The following is a 13,303-nucleotide window of genomic DNA, read 5'->3' as shown; positions in this document are numbered from 1 at the left end:
CAACGCCCTGAATCCGGCTAGTTAATTTCTTAAGTTCCTCGGTCAGGTTCCTAATAAACAAATCCTTTTCATCAGACTCAGGTGTGCTTGAGATAGGTTGGGTGGAGTGTGGCATGGTCTCCATATAGATAGGAGTGTTATGGTGGCCTGGTGTGTGGGTGTGGAAATGGTCATTTATGGAATTTTGAGGCTCTGGGATGAGTAGTGGAGTGTTGTTTAGGGTATGGCAGGTGTTACATTGAGTCTTTGGTGGAACAGTGTGATGGTGTGGAGCGGGATGATTCTGTTGCTTTGGGATATTTTGAGGAGGTGTAGGGTTTTGAGTGTTGGGAAAGTTGATATCTGGGGTGTTGAGGGAAAATGATAGGTTTGCCAGATTCCAAACCTGATCGAGCTCTTCTTGGAATTTCAGCAACTTCTGTTCCAGTTGTGACACATTCTCCTTAGGAACCTTAGTGCCATGGCCATTAGTGGCCTCTACCTGTTCAGTTGAATACTCTGTCCTGACTTTGTTCAGATCTTCCATCTTGCTTTTATTCTTGTTTTGGACAGGACTAAGAAGAGGAGTGGGTGGAGGGCCCCTGGATCTCGTGGAATAAGATGATGATGCCAGAGTGCACGAACTAACCTTTTGGGGAGGGGAAAAACAAAAACAAAGAATAAAAACAAAAAGCTAACCAAGTTAGTGAGGATCATAAAAAGTATTACAATATTTAAACCCATAGTGCGGGAATGTAAATCGTGTCCTATTTTGGGGACCTCCTTGTGCCCGAGGTAGACATAGCGACAAATTGATTTGGAGAACTTAGAATGCTAAATGCCTCATTTTATTGATAGAGATAGACGAATCCGAAAACGACACTAAATAAGCAAGAAACAAAAGTCACTAATGGTCGTTGGCCTTATTACATTCATAAAGCGAAAAAGATAAACTCATATCTACTTGGTCCCAGAAAGACCTTCCTCAGGTTAAATGCTCTCGTTGATTAGATCCTCCAGTTCGCGTAGGTTCACCAGTAAAAATGCCTTTGCCAGGTGTTCTCCTTCATTTTCCTCAACGTTCTGGCAGTCTGTAACTCTCCTCCTCACTTTTCCTTCCAATTCCAGCAGGTTGTATTCCAGATATTCCAACTTTTCGCTAGCTTTGGCGGCCCTCTCTTTCCACTCATTGATTTGGTCATTTGATAGAAGACTCATCCACCAGTCTAACAAGAGTGGAGGCGTGCTAACTATACCAAAACTGGGGACCTCGTGCCTCATATTTCTGTAAGACAAACAAGGTTAGGCCCTTACCCCCACCAGACTCAACTATTGAATACCAACAATTAGCATGAAGCATTTAGTTCTCCAAATAAATGCACAGAACGTGATGGCATCCGTTTGGATTTTAGGGAGACCGAGTGGAATTTGGACAAAGCTATCTTAAAGGGTCATTATGTGGACAATATAACTAACCCGGCTAGGTTTGACCATGATGCATGCACAATTTAAACAAAGTATGGTTTCTATAGGGTTTTAGACTGGTACCCTTTGTCATACCTCCTTTTTACATATACCCCGGAAGGGTGTAAGGGGGAGTTTTTTCCAACTTAAAGTGATAATCGAAATGGGATTATTTATATAAAAATTCAGAGTCGCCACTTGGGATAATTTTATGGTGTCCTAAGTCATCGGTTCAAATCCCGAATCAAGGAAAAGATTGACTCTGTTTTACAGTCCGCGAACACAAAAATCCGGTAAGGAATTCTGTTAACCCGGGAGAAGGTGTTAGGCATTCCCGAGTTCCGTGGTTCTAGCACGGTCGCTCAACTATTATAATTGGCCTATTATCTGATTTTAATACATGTTTTAGCCTATGGTTCAATTTTAGTTTTATAACCGCTTTTATTCATTTTAAGGAAGATTGCAACATCATTTAAAATACGTCTTGAACTACGTCACATAAATGCACTCGCAGTCCGCAACACATTTTATCTAACGTTGTTGAGATTTGGATTTGGGTCACATAAATGTGCACCCGAGTTGAGATTCACGTATCGTAACCATGCCACAGGAACCTTACCCATGGTCACGATAATTTATTTAACGGCGCCTAAAGAAAGCTACGAATTAAGAATTATTTTTCCTAAACTAGTTATACAGTGAAACATTTTCTACATTTTAATGATATTCGTTCAATATATGAGTTCCCATAGCCAATTATAATTGGCGAAACTCTAAATTGGAAAAGATAACGCCTTAAAATACGGCGATCACAACATTCATGCTTAAATCATCAATCCATTGTGGCACAACAAATAAGCAGATAAGTTAAGAAAAGTAAAACGTCATATGTTTGTTTGATTAGTTCCTGGCAATTGTGACTATACGATGTAACATAATAAATGAGGAAATATACCAAAGTTTTTATTGGTGACAAAGCTTAGTTCATCTAGTAACAAGATAATAAAAATACAATAGTAATAAAACAATTTAAACATGCTCAAATACTGAGTAAACTAGCTTAAATGACCAAAAAAACAAACAAAACAATAAGATATGGCAAAGAATGGATTTAAAGCATGAAAGATAAAAATATTATTGAACCGGAGGATAAGAACAAGAGTGAACCTTCAATGGCTTAAAAAGTTTCTTCAATAAATAAGGAGAAACAGAACTTCCAAATATCGCGACCGGAGATGACGGATGGAACTTGAATCGAAAATTCTCCGGCGACCTCGAACTTTTTCAGTACCCCAGCTCCAATACAACTTAGTAGAGAAAGATTTTGGTTGTTTCCAAATAAATCAATTTGTTTCAACAGGAAGGAAGTAGAAAGCAGCGATGAAATCGGAACTCCTGTGAAATGGCTTTGTCGGCGACAAAATCAAAAGTTGTGCGGCCGAGCTTGAGCGAGACCAGATTGATTTCTTTTGTTCCCCTAAAATTTTTTTCCTTCCCCTTAGCTCTAAAGTGATTTTCGTTCTTTTCTCTGTTAATGTGTGTGTGTAAATTTGTTTGGGTTTCAAAAGAGTTAATATTTGCTCTCAAGGATTAAGAGGGATGAGAGCCTCCAAAGGTCTGTTTACTAGCCCCTTCGAAATTGGGAACAGCAACAATAAAATCAGGAGGGGTGGGTAATCGTTCTTTTTCTTTGTGAAACGGCGGATCTAAAATCTAGGGGTTGGGTACTATTATATAGGGGTAGGGATTAGGTTAGGGGTATGGGCCTAGGAATTATGGGCTTGGGAATTATGGGTTAGGTCCAAAATTAGGTCTAAAGATGGATTGCTCGAGCCCAAGTATTATTCTTTCCCCGCGAACGAGATAAAAATACGATCTCACTTATTAATTAGTCCTACTTAAGTAAAATAACAGTTAAAAGAAGACTGACCATTAAAACAACTATTTTTTTGGTATTTTTTCAAGATTAAAAATGACTACAAAATATTAATGAACCTGTTTTTTGTAATTTTCATTTTCTTGTAATAAAATAAAAGTAAAAGAGTAAAAATGAGTTGAAATAGCTATATTAGTCCTAAATTAAATATTTACGTGCTAAAATATGAAAAATCTTGGGGAGGGTCAAAAATCACATGTCTACAGTTGCCCCTCTTTGACTGAAAACGCGAAGAGTTTTCAGACAAAGAACGACTAGACAGGTTTTTTGACCCGACCCTTATTTAGGGAAACCGAAATCTAAAAGAAAGGAAAATGTGACCGAGCCCTAGTATCTGAGCTTCCTACATATCCTTGGCTATAAAGGAATCAGACCACGTGTAGTTCAGAAGTAAGAATAGTGATGGAGTATACTAAAGTAGAGAGCCGGTCGAGGTGCCGTTCCGTTGAGGTTCCAGTCCGCGGTCCCGTTATTACACCAAAACCAAAAATGAAAAAGACTAACTAAGCCTATCAGCTATGAGTTACAAGATTCCTATCTATGAGTCTTCTGAAGCTTGATCTTGAGTCTTGGTTGGTTCTTCATGCGGACCCTGATCTGAATCTTGATGCTTGTTAGTCGCAGGTGTTGGTTCAATCTTCTTCAGCTTTTCAAACCAAGACGGGACATGCAAAGCTTGTGACCTCAGCGCTGTCTTGAGCAGCTCACATCTTTCATTAACTTCTGTATTTGGATTCACTTCTTATCTTTCTTTTTGTTGTTGTTTTTTTTTTCTTTTAATTCTGGATTGTGACAGACTTCTGTTGATCATCTCGGACTGCTGACTCGCATTCTTGATGCGAGCTTCTTTTGTTGCTGACCTGAATTGCATTCTGAATTAAATTCCCTTTTTTCTAGGTGGGCACCTGATTGCTGAACTTGAACTGACTTCCTTTGAAACTTGAACTTTTTTCCCTTGAAACTCGAACTGTTTTCCCTTGAAACTTGAACTGTCTTCCTTCGAAACTGCTTTTCCTTGAAACTTGAACTATCTTCCCTTGTTCTCCAGGTGGGCGCCTGATTGCTGAACTTGACCTGTCTTCCTTCGAAACTGGAACTATTTTCCCTTGAAACTCGAACTGTTTTCCCTTGAAACTTGAACTGTCTTCCTTCGAAACTGCTTTTCCTTGAAACTTGAACTATTTTCCCTTGTTCTCCAGGTGGCGCCTGATTGCTGAACTTGACCTTTCTTCCTTCGAAACTGGAACCGTTTTCCCTTGTTCTCCAGGTGGGTGCCTGATTGCTGAAACTTTCTGTGTTCCCTTGTTTTCCATGTGGGTGCCTGCAATCAAAATCAACAAAACAAACGAAATTTTCTACCCCAGTTTGCACTAGGAAGATTTGTGAGTTGTTAGCAATATTGTAAACCACTTATACTATTGATGCAATGATGAGTAAACTAAAGACTAGACTAGGATGTACGTCTCCTAAAAGTGATTGAGCTTGCGGAAAACTATAAACTAAGCTTGACTAAAGTAAAGATTGACCATATTCTCCAGGCAGGACCCCTGATTTCAAGAAAACTAAACATTGATAACTTAAGAAAACTAAAAATTAACCCCCCTCTTTTTTCAAATTCAGACTTCTTCTTTTTTTCAAAATATCCTAGGAGAAAATTTGCCAGACTAGGTTTTCTATCTTAGGAGAAAGATTCATCAGACTAAGATGTTAATCCTAGGAGAAAATTCATCAGACTAGGTCCTTTTTCTCTTTTTTTTTGTTTTTGTTTTTTGTTTTTTTTTTGGTATCTTAGGAGAAAGATTCATCTGACTAAGACGTTTATCCTAGGAGAAAATTCATCAGACTAGGTCTTCTATCTTAGGAGAAAAATTCATCATACTAAGTTTTCTATCTTAGGAGAAAAATTCATCAGACTAAGATATCTATCCTAGGAGAAAATTCATCAGACTAGGTTTTCTATCTTAGGAGAAAGATTCATCAGACTAAGATTTTGATCCTAGGAGAAGATTCATCAGACTAGGTTTTCTATCTTAGGAGAAAGATTCATCAGACTAAGATTTTGATCCTAGAAGAAAAGTTCATCAGACTAGGTCTTCTAATTTGTTATCTTAGGAGTAAGATTCGTCAGACTAAGATTTATATCCTAGGAGAAAATTCATCAGACTAGGTTTTCTATCTTAGGAGAAAGATTCATCAGACTAAGATTTATATTGGGAGGAAATTCCATCAGATTAGGACTTTATCCTAGGAGGAAAAATGTGAAGATCAATGGCGATGCACAATAGCAAGACAAATAAAGGCAAAGATTTGAGAAACTTCCCTTTGTTGGCTCCTCTCGTCTTTCCTTTTTCTTCTCTTTTTTTTTGTTTTTTTTCTTTTTCATTTTTTTTCTCTTTTTGAATCATTTTCCTTGTACCGCTTTGTTCCTGTTTCATACAAAGGAAAATTTTTCAGTTTTGAAAATGGTGGTCGGTTTTTGGCCTTGAGTCTTGGGCAGCTTGGCTTCTGCTCAATTAGCTTGAGTAGGCTTCAAGAGACTTTTGCTCTGCATCAACCCTAATTGTTTCACACCTAATATCATTTGTACTTGTGGCTCAATCAGCCTTATATCAACTGGAGATCTTTGCCTAGGTGACCCTTTACGATATCTTGAATGACTTTCTACTTTTTGAGCAATTTGTCTGTCAAAGAGAATCACCAGTTATCTTTCTTGCGCCAAGTAAGCTGACAAGAGTCTTGGAGGGGGGAGCTTTTGCATGAATCCTCAAGGCATGTTAACTGTAACAACTAAGTATGCTGGCTAAATTTACTTTGTGCAACTGAAAAGCTGGTAGCAGATTTTGAAGTCTTTTCTTGCTTATTTTGACAAGGACTGACTCAGAGTGAAGGACAGAATGATGCAAAGAAACAAGTATTAACAAGAAATGCCCATGTCGGAAGGACAGAAGGAAGAGTTCTTTTTTTTCTTTTTCTTTTTTCTTTTTCAATAACTAGCCTTAATGATCATGACATGCATTTGGACTTAACGGCCGATCTACCAAACTAATCCAATTTTCCCTTTTACCATTCTTATGACCTTTGAAGTCAGGCTTGTTTATGTCAATTCTTCGAATCAGCTTCATGCCTCACTTTCGACAAGTAGTGCCCCGAGGGGTTTTCACCAACAAGTCTCTCTCATTTATTCATCACTGTTTACCGTCGCCTTATAGTGCCCGTGAAGGTTTTCACTAGTAAGACTCTCTCATTTTTCTTTTTCTTTTTCTTTCCCTTTTTGTGAGAAACTCGACGGTGTTCTACGTCATGTGACAACCGTTGCTCATTGCATGCTTCTCTTGGCATTCTTAAAGGCATATCGGGAGGTCTTTATTTGGAAGAATTTTGGATAGGGTTGGAAAGAAAGGACGTCATGAAGGCTCAAAATAAACTCAAAGTAAAGGGGATTGTGGACTTACAACTCTTGGAATCGACTCTTTCAAAAGTGAAATAAAATCTCTGCCCCAGTTTCAGCTATTGGGGATTATTTGGGATTTTTCTCTTTTTCTTTCTCTTTTTGTTTTTGAATTCTTATTTGGTTGGACCGAACCGTGAGGCTGCCTACATATCCTTTTTTTAAGGAATTAGGTTGAACGTAGTTCAAACATCTGACCTAACTCGTTTTTTTTTCATCTATCTTTTTGTTTCTTTTCCTCTTTTCTTTCAAAACAAGTTGCCCCAGCTTCTATTTTATGGGGGCATGGACCTCTGCCAGTTCTTTTCTTCTTCATTTTTTATTTCACTTGAAAATTTCCCCAGTTTGTACTCTTGGGGCATGGACTTTTTTTTCTTTTTTTTTTTTGACTCTTGACTCTAAACTTGATTCCAAAATAGGTGGTCAAAGAAAATAGCACAGGCTCAAAAGGGGTAGCGAAGGATATAAAGTATTTGGGTAGCAGAAAAAGGGCCTCCCAGCCTCGAGAACACCAAACATAGTATCTTTTCGTGATTACAGCATTGATGAACATGACTATCTTCTTGGTGTGTCGTGGTCACAAGACACTTTCCATCCCTTAATATCAAACTTTCCAACAAACTTCAATTGATTAAACATTCTCAAGTCCAATCTTCACAATGATTTGAAGGTGAATTTTACTCGACCTTAGTTCCAAAGTATTTCAACTCTGTATTCATCCTCAAAAATGTCTTTTCCTCAGTTGTCCAATTCAAACTTAAATCAATTTTCTAAGACCTGGCCAAAAATTCTGCATGCATATCATGTCATTAAAACTAGCGGGAAAAGAACTAAGCATGGAATGACACAAAAGGAAAAACTATATTTCATTGAGTAAACAACAAGACAAACAACCTAAAATCCGAGTTACAACCCTAAATAACCCAGCTAATGAAAATAGCAACAAAACAGAAAGACAAGACTCACACAAACAGAATGGAGGGATAGAAGGGTTTGACTAAATAAAACAAATAAAATCTGGATCACAACCCTAAAATAACCCAGATAATAGAAAAAACATCAAAACAAACTACCAAGATTCCTTCCTAGTGAGGAGGGAATGACTCTTCAATTGCTAAGCTTGACATTAAGCCACAAATTTGCTCATCGGAATCAACAGGGCCTTCTCCAATTTCAAAATCATTAACTTTAGTTAGCAAATTCCCGAGAGGATTCTCATACTCCCCGTCACCACGCATTATCCCCACAAAGTGTGCATCATGATGTGCAGGTAAAGGATTCTGCGCGATATTCTGGGTGTCACTGTCTTGGATCACAATCAGGTTTTCCTGGATCATCCTTTCTATTTCTCTTTTCAAATCCTGATAGCTTTCAACAGTGTGCCCTTGGGCATTAGAATGGTATTCACACCCTTTAGAAGGGTCAAAGCTTCTTGCACGTAGGTCCACATGATTTGGAGGAATAGGTGGAATCATGTCATAATGCTTTAACTTCTCAAATAAGCTTGCATAGGACTCTCCTATTGGTGTAAAATTATTTTTCAACATTTGTTCCCCTTTATACCTCTGGCTTGGATGTGGGTTATAGGGCACTTGAAAATTTTGTGGAGGCTGTTGGAGATTTCGTGATGCCTGTGCTCGCATTTTGGGGTGTTTTGGTGGCTGGACAACATACTGAGGTAGAGCGACAGAGTATTGTGGGTTCTGAGGTGGATAATACTGCTCAGGGGAGTCAAGGAAAACTTGAGGAGGTTGCTCATACCTTCGAGATATTCTCTTAGGACCTCTTCTCGACCCTGATGTCATCATGATTTCTTCAACCTTCTTATTTGTGTCGCTAAAATTATCAGATTCAACCCGGACAGCCTGAGTTGCGGCTTTAAAAACTGCTTGACTTATAATTTTGCCTGTCTTAAGACCATTCTCTACCATTTCTCCCACTTTGATTGCTTCTAAGAAGGATTTGCCCACTGCGGACATCATGTTTTGAAAGTAATCTGGCTCTTGCGCTTGAAGGAAGACAGTGATTAGCTCGTGGTCATCCATGGGTGGCTTACTCGAGCTGCTTGCTCTCTCCATTTAATGGCATATTCCCTAAAACTTTCACTTGGTTTCTTCTTTAGCTTTGAAAGGGAATTGTGGTCTGTGGTCTATGGCAATGTTGTATTGGAACTGTTTGACAAAGGCATGTGCCATGTCATCCCAGACATACCAGCGAGACGTGTCTAGATCCATAAACCATTCGGAGGCTACTCCCGTAAGGCTTTCCCCAAAATAAGCCATCAACAATTCTTCATTTCTTCCCGCACCTCTTAGTTGATTGCAATACCTTTTCAGGTGGGCTATAGGATCTCCATGTCCATCATACTTTTCAAATTTGGGAGTCTTGAAACCAGGCGGCAATTGGACGTCGGGGAAAATACATAGATCTTTGAAGGCAACACTCTTTTGACCTGCCAACCCTTGCATGTTTTTCAACCGTTGTTCTAAGTTTTTCACTCTTTGGATCATTTCTTCCTGTATCATCTTTCGGGCAGGCTTCTCAATGTTTGTAGGAAGATCAAACGAGTACGAGTGGTACTCAGGAGAGTGGTACTGCTCTTGCTGTGTAGCAAATTGTGACTCATGACGAGGCTGTCCTTGACCACTGGCCCATGCTTGACACATTTTGGTCATTTGCTGTTTCAGCATTTTATTTTTCTCAAACACACTTGACTCTTGTTGAACCATCTGACCCTGAATCTCTTGAGCACTTGTAACAGCTTCGATGTCAGTTATCATTTTTTCTTGGATCTTGTGTTTCCAGCTTACCACAAACCGACCACCTCAAACTTTCTTCACAATTCAAAACAAAAGACATGTTAGAATGGACTCAGTCAGTCCTTATTATTATCAACATTTTTCACTTTTGTTTTTCATTTTGTTTTTCTTTTTTTTCAATGGTTGATCAAACCTGATGTGGGTTGCCTACGTATCATGTGGAAACATGAATCAGATTTTGCGTAGTTCGGGAAGATCATGAATAAAGTAAATAAACTAACTTTTTTTTTGAATTTTTTATTTTATTTTTCGAAAGAAAGACATATAAAGAAGAAAGGGAACAGTTTTGGATTTTGATTTTTCTTCAGCACTTTTTCAAAGAAAGACTTCTAAAGAAGAAAAAAAATTGAATTCTTTTTTCTAGAATTTCGAAAGAAAAATTTCTAAAGAAGAAAGAAAATATTTTTGGAATTTTATTTTGAATTTACGAAAGAAATGCTTCTAAAAAAAGAAAATATTTTTAAGTTTTGAATTTTCTTTTCAATTTTGAAAGAAGAATGAAAATATTTTTGGATATTTGGAAGAAATTAAAACAAAATTTTTTAAAAAAAAAACAATTAGGGTCTAAAAGAAAGGCTTTCTAAAGAAGCAAGTAATGGAAAATATTTTTGGATTTTTTGAAAATTGGGATCTCAAAAAAAAACTTTTCTAGAGAGGAAGTAAAGGAAAATATTTTTAGATTTTTTGAAAATTATGGGCCGGAACCGATGAGGTTTGCCTACGTATCTCACATCCGGTGAGAATCAGACCCGCGTAGTTCGCCCTTTTGACCAAACAGGGAAACATGACTTTTTGAAAGCATTGGATTATTTTTCTCTTTTTTTTTTTGAATTTCGGGAGAGTTTCAGAGATTTCAAATACTTACCTCTCACTCTTGATTTTTTTCCTTTGATTTTCTTTTTTTTCGATTTTCTTTTTTCTCTTTTTATTCATTTTATTTCCCTATTCTAGAAGTCAGTCAACATGCAAGCCGAAACAAACAGATGCGCAAGTAGCACGTAAGATGCATCAGGATGGTCTTTTTAATTTGGGTACACCTGTCCTAGACAGACCCAACCCCTGTGTTGGGTCCCCAAAACCAAATACACGTGATGCAAGAAAGCGTTGTTACTAGAGATCCGGCATGAGGCTGTGTTATACTAGGTTTAAAAACCTAGGTGTATTGTTCTAGGCCTGGCTTACCCGAGCGGACAGCTCGAGCCGAGGGGGGGCAGCGTACCGGGAATAGAGAAGCTTCACCAGCTTTGCAACTTGTTCGAACCTCGTTCTAACATTGGGATAAGACTCTAACAGAAAATAAGTCACACGAAGTGCACACTTCCTAGATGATTTAGAAGACTCAGAGAGAGGAGGGTTTCGTAGCAATTTATATACAGTCCAAACAATATCAAAGCGGTAAAAGCGGCATTTAGCACATTAGGATCAACATGTAAAAATCAGATAAAACAAACCAATTATAACAGTTATTCTAAGCTCGAATTCGTAAACCCTGAACCGAAGTTCTAGGTTTGGGTCCCCAGCAGAGTCGCAAGAGCTGTCACACCTCCTTTTTACCTACACCCCGGAAGGGTGTAAGGGGGAGTTTTTTTCAACTTAAAGTGACATCGAAAGGGGATTATTTATTTAAAAATTTAGAATCGCCACTTGAGATAATTTTATGTGTCCCAAGTCACCGGTTCAAATCCCGAATCGAGTAAAAGATTGACTCTCTTTTATAGTCCGCGAACTCAGAAATCCGGGTACGGAATTCTATTAACCCGGGAGAAGGTGTTAGGCATTCCCGAGTTTCGTGGTTCTAGCACGGTCGCTCAACTGTTATAATTGGCCTATTATCTGATTTTAATACATGTTTTAGCCTATGTTTCAATTTTAGTTTTATAACTGCTTTTATTCATTTTAAGGAAGATTACAACGTCATTTAAAATACGTTTTGAACCACGTCACATAAATGCACCCGCAGTCCGCAACACATTTTATCTAACATTGTTGAGATTTGGATTTGGGTCACATAAATGCGCACCCAAGTTGAGATTCACGTATCGTAACCATGCCACAGAACCTTACCCATGGTCACGATAATTTATTTAATCGCGCCTAAAGAAAGCTACGAATTAAGAATTATTTTTCCTAAACTAGTTATACAGTAAAACATTTTCTACACTTTAATGATATTCATTCAATATATGAGTTCCCATAGTCAATTATAATTGGCGAAACTCCAAATTGGAAAAGATAACGCCTTAAGATATGATGATCACAACGTTCATACTTAAATCATCAATCCATTGTGGCACAACAAATAAGCAGATAAGTTAAGAAAAGTAAAACGTCATATGTTTGTTTGATTAGTTCCTAGCAATTGTGACTATACGATGTAACATAATAAATGAGGAAATATACTAAAGTTTTTATTGGTGACAAAGCTTAGTTCATCTAGCAACAAGATAATAAAAATATAATAGTAATAAAACAATTTAAACATGCTCAAATACTGAGTAAACTAGCTTAAATGACCAAAAAATAAACAAAATAAAAAGATATGGCAAAGAATGGACTTAAAGCATGAAAGATGAAATATTATTGAACCGGAGGATAAGAACAAGAGTGAACCTTTAATGGCTTGAAAATTTTTACATAAGGAGAAACAGAACTTCCAAATACCGCGACCGGAGATGACGGATGGAACATGAATCGAAAATCTCCGGCGACCTCGAACTTTTTCAGTACCCCAGCTCCAATACAACTTAGCAGATAAAGATTTCGGTTGTTTCCAAATAAATCAATTTATTCAACAGGAAGGAAGTAGAAAGCAGCGATGAAATCGGAACTCCTGTGAGATGGCTTTGTCGGCGACAAAAATCAAAAGTTGTGCGGCTGAGCTTGAGCGAGACCAAATTGATTTCTTTTGTTCCCCTAAAAAAAAAATTTCCTTCCCCTTAACTCTAAAGTGATTTCTGTTCTTTTCTCTGTTAATGTGTGTGTGTAAATTTGTTTGAGTTTCAAAAGAGTTAATATTTGCTCTCAAGGATTGAGAGGGATGAGAGCCTCCAAAGGTCTGTTCACTAGCCCCTTCGAAATTGGGAACGTCAGCAATAAAATCAGGAGGAGTGGGTAATCGTTCTTTTTCTTTGTTAAACGGGAATCTAAAATCTAGGGGTTGGGTACTATTATATAGGGGGGGGATTAGGTTAGAGGTATGGGCCTAGGAATTATGGGCTTGGGAATTATGGGTTAGGTCCAAAATTAGGCCTAAAGATGGGTTGCTCGAGCCCAAGTTTTATTTTTTCCCCGCGAACGAGATAAAAATACGATCTCATTTATTAATTAGTCCTACTTAAGTAACATAACTGTTAAAATAAGACTGACCATTAAAACAAAATTATTTTTTTGGTATTTTTTCAAGATTAAAAATGACTACAAAATATTAATGAACCTATTTTTTGTAATTTTCGTTTTCTTGTAATAAAATAAAAGTAAAAATAAGTTGAAATAGCTATATTAGGCCTAAATTAAATATTTACGTGCTAAAATAGGAAAAATCTTGGGGAGGGTCAAAAATCACATGTCTACATCCTTGAGCAGACAACTAAGGGGGAAGGCACGGAACTGTCGACTGCACCACTAATCAACTTATTTTACCGCAAATATGCCTTTCCG

At 37.7% G+C, this 13,303-nt stretch overlaps 1 protein-coding gene across 1 annotated transcript; it reads right to left on the bottom strand.

Annotated features, from left to right (window-relative positions):
• Positions 1-811: 811 nt before the first annotated feature.
• LOC142170743 (uncharacterized) lies at positions 812-12,773 on the bottom strand. The gene is made up of 2 exons (XM_075233107.1): positions 2,611-12,773; positions 812-1,264 (listed from the first exon to the last, which is right to left on the bottom strand). The coding sequence occupies exon 1, from the start codon at positions 8,903-8,905 to the stop codon at positions 7,913-7,915; it is 993 nt and encodes a 330-aa protein (XP_075089208.1). The 5' UTR covers positions 8,906-12,773; the 3' UTR covers positions 812-1,264; positions 2,611-7,912.
• Positions 12,774-13,303: the final 530 nt, after the last annotated feature.

The sequence above is a fragment of the Nicotiana tabacum genome, chromosome 16 (genome assembly GCF_000715075.1).
Source record: "Nicotiana tabacum cultivar K326 chromosome 16, ASM71507v2, whole genome shotgun sequence".
Taxonomy (NCBI): Eukaryota; Viridiplantae; Streptophyta; class Magnoliopsida; order Solanales; family Solanaceae; genus Nicotiana; species Nicotiana tabacum.
This window is presented reverse-complemented; position numbering and strand designations above follow the sequence as displayed.